We start from the raw sequence: 14,003 nt of genomic DNA, 5'->3' as shown, positions 1-14,003 counted from the left end.
CACTAGAGATGATGAACGGCACTGGTATTAATGGAAAAGAGATTAGAGCTATTTATCATGTCCATGATCCAAGTTTTCTTCGAAAGCGGGGGGTTGGTTGTATATTTATAAAGGTATAAACTGAAATGTGAAACTCCAAAGAATAAAATCTTTTGTTTCTTGATCTCCAATCTGAAATTGTTTACAGAATCTTGAAGAGTCCATCGACCACAAAGCACTCTACGACACATTTCGGAGTTTTGGATCCATTCTAAGATTCAAATTGGCTACTAATAATGACACTGGTCGTTCAAAAGGCTTTGGCTTTGTGCAGTATGAAAACGAAGAATCAGCTCTCAAAGCCATTGGTTATTTGAACGGAATGCTTCTTAACGATGAGAAAATATATGTAGGACCTTTTCTTCAGAGAGATTCTCCATACGATAAGGGGTTCTTCACTGATATTTACGTCAAGAATTTCTCCAAGTCATTGGCTGATGAAGAGCTTGAGAAGATTTTTGGAGAGTTTGGACCGACGACGAACTGTCTGATCATAAGGAAAGGTGAAGTTCGTCAAGGAAAGTCTAAAGGCAATGGTTTTGTTTGTTTTGAAAATCCAGAGGATGCTGAGAAAGCTGTTGAGGCTTTAAACGGGAAGAAGTTTGAGGACAAGGAGTGGTTGGTCACGAAATCGAAAATGACGTATAAGAATGGATAAGAAAGCTGTGAGCGCAGTAGCGCGGGTGAGTAAACAAACGGTAATACTATTCACAAACGACAGATTTGAAATGAAACCTACTGCACAATCTAAAACTAACTGGACTTGTCATGAATTTCCAACATAAAATCAGTTGGTGGTTAGTTCCATTTAACTCGTTCACTCATGGTAAACACAGATGGTTCAGAGATTTATAATTCTAAAAAATAATATACTGATTTAAAAGTTATATAATCATACATATTAACAACTTAAAATATTAAGATAACTGTTCTTCATCAGGATCGATCCTGACATAAAGCTTGATATTAGTACTTGGATGCCTGAATATTTTGCTTTCTTATAGTTAATAAATAAAATGCATGCCTGCGATTAGGTTCAACCGATGCAAATAATGCAGAGCAAATCCATTTGAAAACTATATAACAAGTCTTTATACCAAGTACCTACAAAAGATCATTGTGGCTTCTTCCCCAACAACAAGACAACTAAGAAATATATATCATTTTAACGGCTTAAAGTGTATTTAATATTTTGGTTATATCTTCATTAGTTTTATAATCATAGCTTTATTCTTTTCATAGACATCACAAAATTATATGCCCCCCCAAAATTTAATATTTTCGTAACGTCTCCTTTACTATATTCCCCACTTCTCCGTTCCATTTTGTGAACTTTTGTGATATTATATTTTCTTTTCCTTTTCAACACGACATGATGGGTAATTAAAGAATGGTAGTGGTAGTAAAAACTGTCGGTGGAGACTGGAGAGCATTTGGAATCCTATGGCCCTCCAAGAAAATCAAAAAGAAAGAAAATAATACTTGTCTTGCTAGTGACATGGTGATTGTCTAACCATGATTAACTTATAATATATTTTTCACAGAAATAATTAAATTAGGTAGAATCAATGTTGGCCAAACACTTTTCGTATACTTCTTTCTAAAGGGTCAACACTTCTGTATATGGTTTACCAGTAATCAAAATTGTTGAAATTCTAACGTTGGAAATGTTTATTATTTATTTTTGGCAACCATTGGAATTGTTTTTATGACAAAAAAAACCATTGGAATTGTTTATATATTATCTTCTAGAAATATAATTTTGCTTGTTAGAAGCCTACAAAAAAAGGGAGAACCGAAAGAAGAAGCTGATGAAACCCACTAAAAGAAGAGAGATGTCAAAAGTAATTATCAAAGAAAAAGTTACAAGACAAATGTCACTTTCATTAGGTAGCACTAAAATGTCTTGTAGACTTAATTTAACCCCATAATTGATTTGCAGGCATTTTTTTAATATTTGCTCTTTCTTTCATTTAAGGGTAGGTATTACCATATTAACTATGGTATTACTAATGCAAAAACGAAATGATTGTTAAGTGTTGAAATGGTATTACTAATAGGTGAATTATATTTTTTATGATTGTTTCTTTAGTAAAATTTATGAAAGGCAAGGTTTTAAAACAGTTTCTTCATTAAAAAGAAAACATTGTACTATAACTTCAGAATAAAAACAATTATATAAAGCCTATAATCTTTGGCTCCTTTAATGCTTATTTATGAGTTGAAACGTAAACAATTAATATCAGTGTCACATAGTCACTTTGACGCTTCCCTCTACCTCATTTCCTTGTGAAGATTCATCTCTCCTCTTCTTCATATTTTGTTGTTGCAGACATTAGTCACACAATTAATCAAGCTGGGCTTCTAACATAAAACTATGTAAGAACTGGCATCCAAACCTTCCTTTGATCATTTACATCTTCTTGGGTCTTGTTCTTTGATTATTCTTATTAGAATGCAAAGTTGTATGTTTAAGTTTATGCTCTATCTTACAGAAAGAATGGATGCAAACCAGTGGAGATCGAAGAAGAAAATAGAATCTGTAGCAGAAACACTCCAAGGTTCTTCTAGAAGAAACATCAAACCACAGGTAAAATAAACTCTTGCAGAAGCAGCCAAGTTTTGCTTCAAACGTTTTTATATTTTTCTTGAGCAAAACTTTGTCGTATAGTTAACTCATGTTCTGTCTTTATTTGCTTTTCAACTTCGAGATAGCTTAGTAAATGTCTTTTGAGTGATGATTAATTTGATTTGGGTGTCTAGGCACGTGCGGTTCCTCCAGGAAATGGAGTTAGACCTGAGAGAGCTCGAAAAAATCTCAACGAGAAGCTAGAAACTGTAGCCTTAAACTCTCCTAAGAAAGATCCTCGTGTGAATCTTTACGGAGATAAAGACGTAGCAGATGAGATTTTCTTGAAAGATGAAGAAATGAGTTTGGTGGATGGAGGAGACTCATCGCCTTTTTGTGATAAGCTTCTCCAGCGAATGGAGCTTCTTGGGAGAGATCATGAGGCAAAGAGACTGGATAACAACAATTTCATGAAGGATAGACAAGAAGAATCTGCATTTGATGATGTAATCGAGATGAAGAGAAAGATTCACACGTTAACAGCCGAGAACTCTCAGGTAAAGAAGTCTCTTGTGGCCAAAAAAGAGCTCGCGGTGAGCCTGCAAGAGCGTAAGTTTCAAGTGGAATCAGAATTCGAAGCGTTGATGACGAGATTAGACTCAACGGAGAAAGAAAACGCGTTCTTGAGATACGAGTATACCGTTCTCGAGAAGGATCTCGAAGTAAAAACAGAGGAAACAGAGTATACTCGCAAGTCCATGGAGCTAACGCATAAACAGCAGCTCAGGAACGTGAACAAGATCGTGGAGCTCGAAGCCGAGTGCAAAAGACTGAGACTCCTGTTTCGCAAGAAGTTTCCTGATAGGTCGATCTCCATGAGGAACGAAGGGGAAGAGATGAAAAGAAGAAACGCGAATAATAAGAGTGATTTGATGATGAGAGATGAAGCTCAGAGCCGGAAGCTTAAGTACGATCTGCTGATGGAGCAGATAGGTAACGTTAGAGCCGAGAACAAGAATCTGATGGACATCATTATGAGGAAGAACATGGAGATTAAAGACCTTAGCCGCGGGCAGAAGCCTTTAAGTGCTTCGAGCTTCGATATTAGAAGCGAAAATAGTGTCATTAGCCCTTCTGGTTCGAAGGAGATGAAGTTGCTTATGGATGACTTTAATGAGATGGAGAAGTTAGCTATTGTTTGTACTGAGAAAGCAGCTCCAAGAGGAGAGGATGATGGTGAGAAAGACGACGGGTCTTTCGACTGGATTCAAGTTGTTTTGAGTGCTGTATCAAAGCAAGAGAGGATATCGAAACGCGGTGTTAAAGAGTTGTTGCAAGACATCAAGATTGCTTTGGGATGTATGGATGATGATGATGATGTAGAGACCAAGAAAGGTGAAGGAGATCCTCTCTGCATCACATGGAAATCAAATGTGGAATCAGGTTTTTATTTTATTTTATTTTTGTGAATACCAGGAGGTTCGGGGCCGAAGCCCGTAATCCTTAGGGCCGAAACCACAGCATGTAATATTATTTTCGTGTGGAATCAGGTCCAATGACAAAGGATGAGATCAAGAGACATTTGGGTCTAACAAAAGTGGAGAAAGTTGAAACTGAAGAGAGGCAAGAACTGAAGGATAAGCTTGAGGAAGCCGTTGAAAAGATCAGAAGCTTAGAAGGCGAGGTCAAGGCATTGAGAGAGAGTAAGGAGAAAGTAGAGGCTGAGATGGAAACTGAGAGATCAATGAAGGAAGATCTTGATACAAAGCTACACATAGCTGAAGCTAAGCTCAACGAGACGGAGAAGAAACTGTCTTCTCTTGAAGTAGAGTTTGATTATAGAAAGAGTTGTTGTGAAGAACTCGAAGGGACTTGCATCGAGCTTCAGCTTCAGTTAGAAAGGTAAACCGAAAACCGTTAATCACATTTAAAGATCTCAACGTTACTCCCTTTTTGCTATTGAAAGTTTATCATTTTGTGTGAGTTTTTTTTTTTGCAGTGTTGAAACGAAGAAACCAATGCATAGAAACAAAAGCGTGAGTAGAAAGGTACATAAATTCACATACTAAAATATAAATATTTGTGTTTGATTATGATTATGATTTTTTGTTTGTAGGGATGGGATATTGCAGCAGCTTCTGTGAAGTTATCAGAGTGTCAAGAAACAATTACCAATTTAAGGAAGCAACTAAGAGCTTTATCGACAACAGAAACTAGCAGCACAATGAAATTTCTACACAAAAGACCTTCTCTCCGGGAAAGTATTGAAGACGCAACGGCCAAAGATTCATCATCCTATAACAGCGTTACTCATAATGATGGTAACAATAACAACGCCTTGATCGTGTACGAACCAGAGAAGGCGAAAGGTGGGAAGATGGAGATGGTTCCAAGAAAGAAGCAAGGAGTAGGGTTCTTGAAGAGGCTGTTGTTCAGGAAGAAAAGAGTGAGCAGCAAGAAATATCTTGCCTTGACTATGTAATGAATAAAATAAAAGAAGAGGGTTCTTACAAGGGCTTTGGTTTGTGTTTGTGTATATATGGGGTGAGTAATGAACTGTGTGTGTATGTTTGTGTTTCTGAGATGTGTTGAGTGTAGACTCTTTTCTGATTTTGATAATAAAACGAAATGTATCCACGTAAACCTGGAAACCAAACTGAGTTGCCTTTTTTACTACTGTATTGGGCTGTACATATTAAGTTTCGGCCCTTTTTAAGCCCGTAAAGAAGATAAATGAACAAGAGTTCTCTACATCATGTAAAGCAGAGAACACTATAATGACATTTCATTAGAAAACTCACGGCACTCAACAAGAGAGCTGTACATCATACAAGAATGACTTTAAAGGCTTTTAGCATATCTTCCATTTGCTTTTTAACAACTTTTCCCAGCTCCAAAAGCCAATCAATAAGAAGACAAATTAGTTGCATACACTGAAGAAAAAAACCAGTATATAAATTATGGTCATCAAATCAAACCTTTTTGTATTTTTTAATTCACATTTTTTTCATAAAAAAATAACCACTTTACGTGTTTTCTTTTTCCTTTTCTACTAATTGCTCAAAAAAAAAAGACTAAAAAATAATTACTGTGGAATTAATTAAAAAAAAGATCAAAAGGGGACCACTTCGCTGCAGGCGAAATCATCGGAGTTAGCGAAGGAGTAGTCAAGCGACGAGTCTCTCAGAAGCTTCAGCAGCTTCTGTGCCTTCCTCTTCGCCCTCTCCGTACACTCACTCTGCACCATCAGCAGCAACTGCACCACCACTCCCGCCGCCACCGCCTCGTCTCTCCACCTTTCCTCCGCCGTGCAAAGCGCCAACAACGCTCCCGCCGCGTACTCCGTCGCACGATCCGAAACCCTCAGAATCGTCTTCACAAGAAGCGGCACCGTCAGAGCGTGCTCGCCGAACGCCGCGCATCCCTCCGCCGTCCGGCAGAGAAGCTCCACCGTAGCCAGAGCTCGCTCGGTGTCGCACCTGTCTAATCCCGCCGCGAGTCTGTCGATTAGAATCTCCGGTGCACCGGAGGATACGGCGATGCGGCGCGTGTTTTTGGCGAGGCAGAGCGCGAACAGGGCTTTGACTCCGATCTTGAGAGCTCGCCGTGGGGACGACGTTACCGTAGGATTACGTAGAAGATCGATAACTCCTTCGAATATACACTCAGAGGTTAAAACCGTTCCTTTGATATCAGCCGTCTTCGATCCCGTCACAACCATCTCTATCAACGCGGCCGCGTTAACGCGCGTTTCGATAGAGGAATCGAATAGTAACCGGGTCAGGAACCCGACCCGACCCGCATCCGAGATTATAGATTCGCACTGATCAGGCTCCGTCATCGGGAACATAGCTAGAAGAGCGAGGGACTCGGAGACCAGCTCTGGAGCCACGTCGGAGAACAGAATCCTGATCAGAATCTCTTTGGCGTTGTGCGCCGCGATCAAAACGCGGTTCTTTTCGGAATCGCGCGCGAACGCACGCAAACGGCGGAGGGCGGCGGCGCGGGAGCGAATGGAGACGTGAGTTCCACACGCGGCGGAGGCTTGGCTGAGGAGAGATCGGACGGAGGTTGGATCAGCGGGCTGTTTGGGAGTAGGGATGCGCTCGACGCCGTTGGAGCGGTTGGCGACGCACCATTCTTGGATGAGACGGCGGAGAGTGTGGTTTGGGATGAGAGTGAAGTCGGACAGAGGAGCGCGTGTGACAGGACATGTCGTGTTGGTTCCTGTGGAGACCCATGACTCGATGCTTGTTCGGTCGTAGGTTTGACCGGTGCAGACGGTTACCGGGTCACGCATCAGCTCTAGTGAGATTGGACATCTGAAATGGTACGGTATCTGGATTCCTAGATCCAACGGCTCTAGACTTCTCGGCATTTAAACGAGTTTCGAATACACAGAAACTCAGAAAGCAAAGAACAAGGTATGCTTGTTGTGAGAGTATGAGGAACGAGCTTATCTGGCTTTGTGCCCCCACACGTGTGCCATTTATAATTTTGTAAAATACTGCTGGATTTTTTAATTAAATAAATATGTTAGTAGAACATGATTAAGATGCCATCTACGTAAATGTATCTTGTAGGGAAAGTCGCTTCTTAGGGTCTGACTGGTGACCATTCGGGAAACAAGAGGAACAAACAGAAAAGGAATATACGGGAAAAAAATAGCAGGAATGAAAAGGAATGGTTGTTCCTTCTCAAATTTAACAAGGAATAATTTTATCCTTTAATTCTCTACAAAAACAGGAACGAGAGGGAATGAGAAGGAATTATTATTCCTTGCGAATGGTGATTTTTTATAGGAACGTTGGGGAATGCATTATTCCCCATCATTCCCCGGTCACCATTCATACCCTTAGAAGTGAAGCGCTTTATGTGAATGATATACACATCGTACATCTCCTTAAGAGCATCATTATTGCAAGTCTTTGTGTTTAGGTCCTTAATACACATATATGTATATGTATTTATTATATAAGCGTATATAATTTGGGTTAAGGATTTTACGGAAACTCAAACCAAAAGTTCTTTAATTGCGGGTTAAGGACTTGCAATAATGATGCCCTTATGTAAACTTACAGTTTATTTATGCTTTATTATACGTCCAAAACCTTATAGACGACGTCGCATATAAAATAACAAGGCATTGTACAATGCTTGCTTTCAGCTAAATAAACAAAAAACATAGACCACCAAAAAACATACGTCATATGAAAGGTTGAAGATAAATTATTTTGTTTCTTCCATAATATACAAGCTTCATGCATCAGGTTCGGCCGTTAAGGTATGTCTAAGACTAGAAATCACAATTATGTATAATCATGACATTTCGAACTTTTTTCAATCGAAAGCTTCAAGTTAAAATCGCTTTTTAATCACTGCCCAGGCCACAACTACCAAGACATTGATGTCTATTATACAAAATTAAAAACCAGATCTTGATTTACAGTCTTTTTGTTCCTGAGTATAAAATGTTTAGATAAAAACACGCATATTAAGAAAATCATTGTTTTGTATAGAAAGTATCTTTTAAACTATAAATTAATGTTATTCAACCAATTACAAAATAGATTATCAAATATGATTGGTTGCACAGTTTTTAATAAAGTAAAAAGTTGCTTAGAAAAATGAAAACATCTTATATATTATATTGGAACATCAAAATTGTTTAAAACATATATTTTGTTACTAAAAATAATAATGGAAATTGGTCAAACTAAATCAGTGAAATGCGAAAGACTAGGAACGAGGAAGGTCCGCCACAAGACAACTTCCACTTGCTTGTGTTAACATCAAACCCGTGATAATCACCCCACCCCATAATAATACAACCAAATCTAAAAAGCTTGACTGTTTTCTTTTTCTTTTTAGCAAAATCTTTGACTCGTTTTTATTTTATTTTACGTATACTGAAAAACCACTTCTTTTTTGCACGCATCTATCAATGCTTTATTGGGTTTTTTTTTTCGTAATAGAACCTCAAAGTCACAGAAGCACATAATATAAAGTATATAGGTCTGAATGATTCTATATTATTGACAAAGAAAATAATATATACAGAGTACAAGCGTGAGGAAGAAGGCAGTAGTAATGATAATTGATACACTAAATATACGATGATATGAGTTTCCATAATACACCCCCTCAAGATGGAGGAAGTCCAGTGATCCAATCTTGTTTCTGAGCTCCTGAAACCTAGTTCGTGACAGAGGTTTTGTCAAGCCATCAGCTACCTGATCTTTTGAAGAAACATGAGCTACTCTGAGGATGCCATTCTGAACCTGTCCCCGTACAAAATGGAAATCAATTGCTATGTGTTTCATACGTGAATGGAAAACAGGATTAGCAGAGAGGTATGTAGCGCCTATATTATCATAGTAGATAGCTGGTTTCTCGGGTAGAATAACTCCAAGCTCCGTAAGTAGTGAGCAAATCCACCGTAACTCCGCTGCTGCATTAGCTACCGCTCTGTATTCCGCTTCTGTAGATGAGCGTGAGACCCCTTGCTGCTTCTTGGACGACCATGATAGGGGTTGATTACCAAGATAGATGACATAACCATTTGTGGAAATGTAATCATCAGTGTCCCCTGCCCAATCTGCGTCTGAGAATGCGTGTAAAGCTGGACCTTGTTGCTTTGTGAGCAAGATACCGTGTGTAGTGGTTCCTGCTAAGTACCTCAAGACCCTTTTTGCAGCCTGCCAGTGATCCTCTGTCGGCCTATGCATGAATTGGGAAAGGCGGTTGACTGCATAAGAAATATCAGGCCTTGTAAGTGCTAAATATTGCAAGCTTCCCACTACCATTCTGTAATCTTTCTGATCTTGTAACAGTGCTCCTGAGTGAAGACTAAGTTTCGGTGATGAGGGAAGTGGAGTAGCTACTGTCTTGGCATCAAGCATGTTTGTCTTGTGAAGGAGATCATTTATATATTTCCTCTGCATAAGATGAAGCCCCTTTGATGTCTTTGTAACTTCAACACCAAGAAAGTAGCTCAGTTGACCGAGGTCCTTAATAGAAAAACGTCTTCCAAGCTGTGTGATTATGTTATCCACAAGTGCAGGATTGGTGCCTGTGACTAGCATGTCATCGACATACACAAGTAGATATACATAATCTTGGTTCCGTTTCAAGATGAAAAGCGAAGCATCACTCAACGAATATAGAAGCCCTCCACTGGCGATCTTTCATTGCTTGTTGCCATGTATTGGGTTCACGATGTGCTGAGGGACAAGCCACAGAGACCAATGAGAGCTTCTTGTTTGGTTTGGTGATGGCATTCTTTGATCTAGTTTGCATCGAGTGATGGTTGCGGATTGCAGCAGGAGGAGGGGAACTTGACTGTGAACTGGTGGAACCTGTCTGGTTGGTGGAGACTGGCTGGTTGTTGGAGGAGTTCCTGGAAACACCAGTGCCAGACTGAGAGGATTGTGACTGGCTGCTGTTGTTGTTGTCTGACAGGTGAGGTGAGGACGGAGCAGAGTGATGTTGTTCTGGTTCCAGTGTTGATAGTTGGGGCTGCGGTAAGTCCGTGTGTTCCGGCAGTGTTTGTTGTTCCAGTGGTGAAGAACTTAAAACAGGAGACGACGCCTCAGACACACCTGGTGAACTATCAAGTGGCACAGGAAGAAAAAGAGGTATATGACTAGGAGCTGCAGGTGTATGTTCCTGCGAGACAGAAGAGGGTAAGTTGGAAAGCTTTTTGAAAGGGTACTCAGTCTCACTGAACCTAACATGTCGAGAAGTATAAATCCTTCCAGACTTAGGTTCTAGACAGAGATAAGCGCTTTGGGTTAAGGAATATCCAAGGAACACACAAGGTAACGATCTGAGTTCAAATTTGTTTGGTGAATAAGGTCTAAGCCAGGGGAAACAAAGACAACCAAAGTTTCTGAGCTTATTGTAGTGAGGCTTTTTATTGAACAATATTTGGTAAGTTACAAACCCTGGTGGCTGACTCATGTATACCTCTTCAGTAAAATGGCCTTGCAGGAAAGCATTGTTTACATCAAGCTGACGGATCTGCCAATCACAGTTTACTGCTATGCCAAGAATCGTCCTGATGGTAGTGGGTTTAATCACAGGACTAAACGTGTCCGTGAAGTCTATTCCAGCTCGTTGATGATATCCTTTAGCGACCAGTCAGGATTTGTGTTGTTTCAGGGTACCATCAGCATTGTACTTCAAAGTGTGCACCCAACGACAACCAACAACATTCATATGAGGCTTGAAGGGAACCAAATCCCATGTGTGATTAGCGATTTGCGAGTTGAACTCAGAGCCCATAGAAGCCCTCCACTGGCGATCTTTCATTGCTTGTTGCCATGTATTGGGTTCACGATGTGCTGAGGGACAAGCCACAGAGACCAATGAGAGCTTCTTGTTTGGTTTGGTGATAGCATTCTTTGATCTAGTTTGCATCGACTGATGATTGCGGATTGCAGCAGGAGGAGGGGAACTTGACTGTGAACTGGTGGAACCTGTCTGGTTGGTGGAGACTGGCTGGTTGTTGGAGGAGTTCCTGGAAACACCAGTGCCAGACTGAGAGGATTGTGACTGGCTGCTGTTGTTGTTGTCTGACAGGTGAGGTGAGGACGGAGCAGAGTGATGTTGTTCTGGTTCCAGTGTTGATAGTTGGGGCTGCGGTAAGTCCGTGTGTTCCGGCAGTGTTTGTTGTTCCAGTGGTGAAGAACTTAAAACAGGAGACGACGCCTCAGACACACCTGGTGAACTATCAAGTGGCACAGGAAGAAAAAGAGGTATATGACTAGGAGCTGCAGGTGTATGTTCCTGCGAGACAGAAGAGGGTAAGTTGGAAAGCTTTTTGAAAGGGTACTCAGTCTCACTGAACCTAACATGTCGAGAAGTATAAATCCTTCCAGACTTAGGTTCTAGACAGAGATAAGCGCTTTGGGTTAAGGAATATCCAAGAAACACACAAGGTAACGATCTGAGTTCAAGTTTGTTTGGTGAATAAGGTCTGAGCCAGGGGAAACAAAGACAACCAAAGCTTCTGAGCTTATTGTAGTGAGGCTTTTTATTGAACAATATTTGGTAAGGATTTTGAAGTGAAAGAACAGGAGTTGGCATTCTGTTTATTAAAAAAACAGCTGTGGAAAACGCAAAGGGCCAGTAAGAAAGAGGTATGTTTGCATGAGTGAGAAGAGATAAACCTGTTTCAACAATGTGTCTGTGTTTTCTTTCTGAGACACCATTGTGTTCAGGTGTGTGAGGGGGACTGGTGAGATGAGAGATACCATTGACAGAGAGGAAAGGCTTTAAGGCTAGAAACTCACCTCCATTATCAGAATATAGATGTTTGATCCTGAAACCGAGAGAGTTTTCAACTAAAGCTCGAAAAAGAATGAAGGTTTCTTTGACCTGAGATTTAGCTTTAAGAGGATATAACCACGTATAACATGTGAAGTGATCTACAAGAACCAAATAATACTTGTAGTTGTCTGTAGAGAGAATAGGTGATTGCCACACATCAGTAAAGATATAGTCAAGAGGATGAGAAGAAGATATGGAGCTTTCATGAAAGGGAAGCCTATGAGCTTTATTGAGAAGACAATCATTGCAAGCAAATGTTTTTAAAGCCGAATCAAAACAAGGTAAAGAATTGCTGGAAACAATAGACTTTAAAATTGAGAAAGATGGGTGGCCTAAGCGAGAGTGCCATTGAGAGAAGGTAGTTTTGGTGTCTAGAGTTGCGTAGAAGGAGGTGATAGGAACATTAGACTTAGGCCACTCATATAGTTTATCCTTGGTGCGTCCTTGGAGTATAGGAGCCCCCGTTGTTAGATCCTTCACCTGAAACAAAGTGGGAAAGAATTCAACGGAAACTCTATTAGTATTACAAAGCCGGTGGACATAGATAAGATTTCTGTGAATATTAGGTACACAGAGAACTCTGTTTAATAGTAAAGGACGCTTAGTGGAGGGTAAAGTGATAGAACCAGTGTGTGTTATCGGAAGAGTCGAGCCATTTCCAACAACAACTTCATCACCACCAGTGTAGGGTTGATGCAGAGAGAGATTGTGGAGATCCGATGTTAGATGGTGTGTGGCTCCACTGTCAAGAAGCCAGTTCTCCGGTGTGTAAGCTCCCGTGAGAGCCAAGTTAGCTCGTGGTTGCCACGGAGTAGGAGACTGATATGGTGATGTCACAGAACCATAACCGTGAGTCATGTTCTGCTGTTAAAGTTGTGGACAACGTCTGGCGCTATGACCATGAACACTGCAAATCTGACACCTCCCCAAGTAAGGCTTTGATGGACGTTGTGACTGAGGCCTGAGCTGTTGTTGTGATTGCTGCCACTGATGGTTTGGCCTCTTGTAGTTGTTGTTGTTGTTGTTCTGCTTCACGTTGTAGTTGTTGTGGCGATTGACTGCAACATTCGCAGAGGCCGGTGTGAGTAACAGTGGTGTAGCTGCGAGTAGCTTAGCCTCATGATTGAGAAGGCGTTCATGTAGCTCAGTCATCATGGGTGGTATATCTCTACCCTCAATAGCATCAACCAACGATTTGTACTCCTCAGGAAGTCCTTCAAGTACATACTCAACTTGATCTTCTTGATCAATAGTTTTTCCAAGGATTGCTAGCTGATCAAAACGCATGGTTAGACCTTGGAGATACTTATCAATTGACTTGTTCCCCTTGGTCCAGCTTTTGAGCTGATGCTTGATCTGTTTGAGGTGGCCACGTGATGGTTTAGCATATGTCTCAGCCAGGATGCTCCAAACATCAGCAGAGGTTTGAGCACGAGAGACCATTGGTTGGAGATTTCCTGAGATGACCCCAAGGAGAGCACTGTAAACCAACCGATCTTGACGTTTCCAGTGAGTGAAAAGTGGATTTGGAACAGCTATGCCTTCAGCATTTAACACTGTAGATGATGGTGGTTCAAACGAATCACCCAAGTATTGAGAAAGTTCATAACCATCAAAGAGGGCTAGAACTTGGCGGCTCCATATCAGGTAGTTAGTGGAGAAGGGCTTCACCACGTTAGTCATGTTAACATGGAGGAGAGGCTGTTGTGTGTTCCCAGTGATAATTTTAACCGAGCCAGTGCTGTCACTGTTGACAGGAGAGGGAATGTTGTTGGCGGCCATGGAGAAAACAGAGAGGAGGGGAAGAAAAGAACAGAGGCGGCCAAAAGAAAATTTAGAGATTTAGGGTATCGATGGCTCTTGATACCATATAGAGTATATAGGTCTGAATGATTCTATATTATTGACAAAGAGAATAATATATACAGAGTACAAGCGTGAGGAAGAAGGCAGTAGTAATGATAATTGATACACAATATATACGATGATATGAGTTTCCATAATACATAATCCTACAAAACTAGGGACAAAAGTTGTCATAGCTATTAGCTATTCTATGGTC

The 14,003-nt window shown here is 40.6% G+C and overlaps 4 protein-coding genes across 5 annotated transcripts; 2 read left to right on the top strand and 2 right to left on the bottom strand.

Moving 5' to 3' along the window:
- The first annotated feature begins 8 nt into the window (after positions 1–8).
- LOC106345120 (polyadenylate-binding protein 8-like) lies at positions 9–697 on the top strand. The gene is made up of 2 exons (XM_013784378.1): positions 9–92; positions 188–697. Exons 1-2 carry the CDS (start codon positions 9–11, stop codon positions 695–697), a joined length of 594 nt encoding a protein of 197 aa, XP_013639832.1.
- Positions 698–2,250: 1,553 nt separating this feature from the next.
- On the top strand, positions 2,251–5,251 carry LOC106295012 (filament-like plant protein 7). 2 transcript variants are annotated; one of them, XM_013730763.1, is made up of 6 exons: positions 2,251–2,418; positions 2,535–2,629; positions 2,803–4,051; positions 4,159–4,510; positions 4,608–4,644; positions 4,725–5,251. In XM_013730763.1, exons 2-6 carry the CDS (start codon positions 2,540–2,542, stop codon positions 5,088–5,090), a joined length of 2,094 nt encoding a protein of 697 aa, XP_013586217.1. In that variant the 5' UTR covers positions 2,251–2,418; positions 2,535–2,539; the 3' UTR covers positions 5,091–5,251. The 2 variants fall into 2 exon arrangements, with proteins under 2 accessions (XP_013586217.1, XP_013586216.1); XM_013730762.1 differs by having other exon boundaries at positions 2,253–2,418; positions 4,608–4,656.
- Positions 5,252–5,546: 295 nt separating this feature from the next.
- Positions 5,547–7,172, bottom strand: LOC106295013 (U-box domain-containing protein 25). Its single transcript, XM_013730764.1, has one exon. It carries the CDS (start codon positions 6,984–6,986, stop codon positions 5,721–5,723), a length of 1,266 nt encoding a protein of 421 aa, XP_013586218.1. The 5' UTR covers positions 6,987–7,172; the 3' UTR covers positions 5,547–5,720.
- Positions 7,173–8,833: 1,661 nt separating this feature from the next.
- Positions 8,834–9,693, bottom strand: LOC106345119 (uncharacterized mitochondrial protein AtMg00810-like). Its single transcript, XM_013784377.1, has 2 exons — positions 8,934–9,693; positions 8,834–8,889 (listed from the first exon to the last, which is right to left on the bottom strand). Exons 1-2 carry the CDS (start codon positions 9,691–9,693, stop codon positions 8,834–8,836), a joined length of 816 nt encoding a protein of 271 aa, XP_013639831.1.
- Between the last annotated feature and the right edge of the window lie 4,310 nt (positions 9,694–14,003).

This window comes from Brassica oleracea, chromosome C5, assembly GCF_000695525.1.
Source record: "Brassica oleracea var. oleracea cultivar TO1000 chromosome C5, BOL, whole genome shotgun sequence".
In the NCBI taxonomy this organism is placed as follows: Eukaryota; Viridiplantae; Streptophyta; class Magnoliopsida; order Brassicales; family Brassicaceae; genus Brassica; species Brassica oleracea.
This window is presented reverse-complemented; position numbering and strand designations above follow the sequence as displayed.

Bases quoted from the DNA above. Each gene is read 5' to 3' on its own strand.
- LOC106345120 (XM_013784378.1), top strand. From the start codon at position 9: ATGATGAACGGCACTGGTATTAATGGAAAAGAGATTAGAGCTATTTAT. The intron at 93-187 runs GTTGGTTGTATA...AATTGTTTACAG, and splicing joins GTTTTCTTCGAAAGCGGGGG to AATCTTGAAGAGTCCATCGA.
- LOC106295012 (XM_013730762.1), top strand. From the start codon at position 2,540: ATGGATGCAAACCAGTGGAGATCGAAGAAGAAAATAGAATCTGTAGCA. The intron at 2,630-2,802 runs GTAAAATAAACT...TTGGGTGTCTAG, and splicing joins GAAGAAACATCAAACCACAG to GCACGTGCGGTTCCTCCAGG. The intron at 4,657-4,724 runs GTACATAAATTC...TTTTGTTTGTAG, and splicing joins ACAAAAGCGTGAGTAGAAAG to GGATGGGATATTGCAGCAGC.
- LOC106295013 (XM_013730764.1), bottom strand. From the start codon at position 6,986: ATGCCGAGAAGTCTAGAGCCGTTGGATCTAGGAATCCAGATACCGTAC.
- LOC106345119 (XM_013784377.1), bottom strand. From the start codon at position 9,693: ATGCTAGTCACAGGCACCAATCCTGCACTTGTGGATAACATAATCACA. The intron at 8,890-8,933 runs GTATGAAACACA...GTACGGGGACAG, and splicing joins TAATCCTGTTTTCCATTCAC to GTTCAGAATGGCATCCTCAG.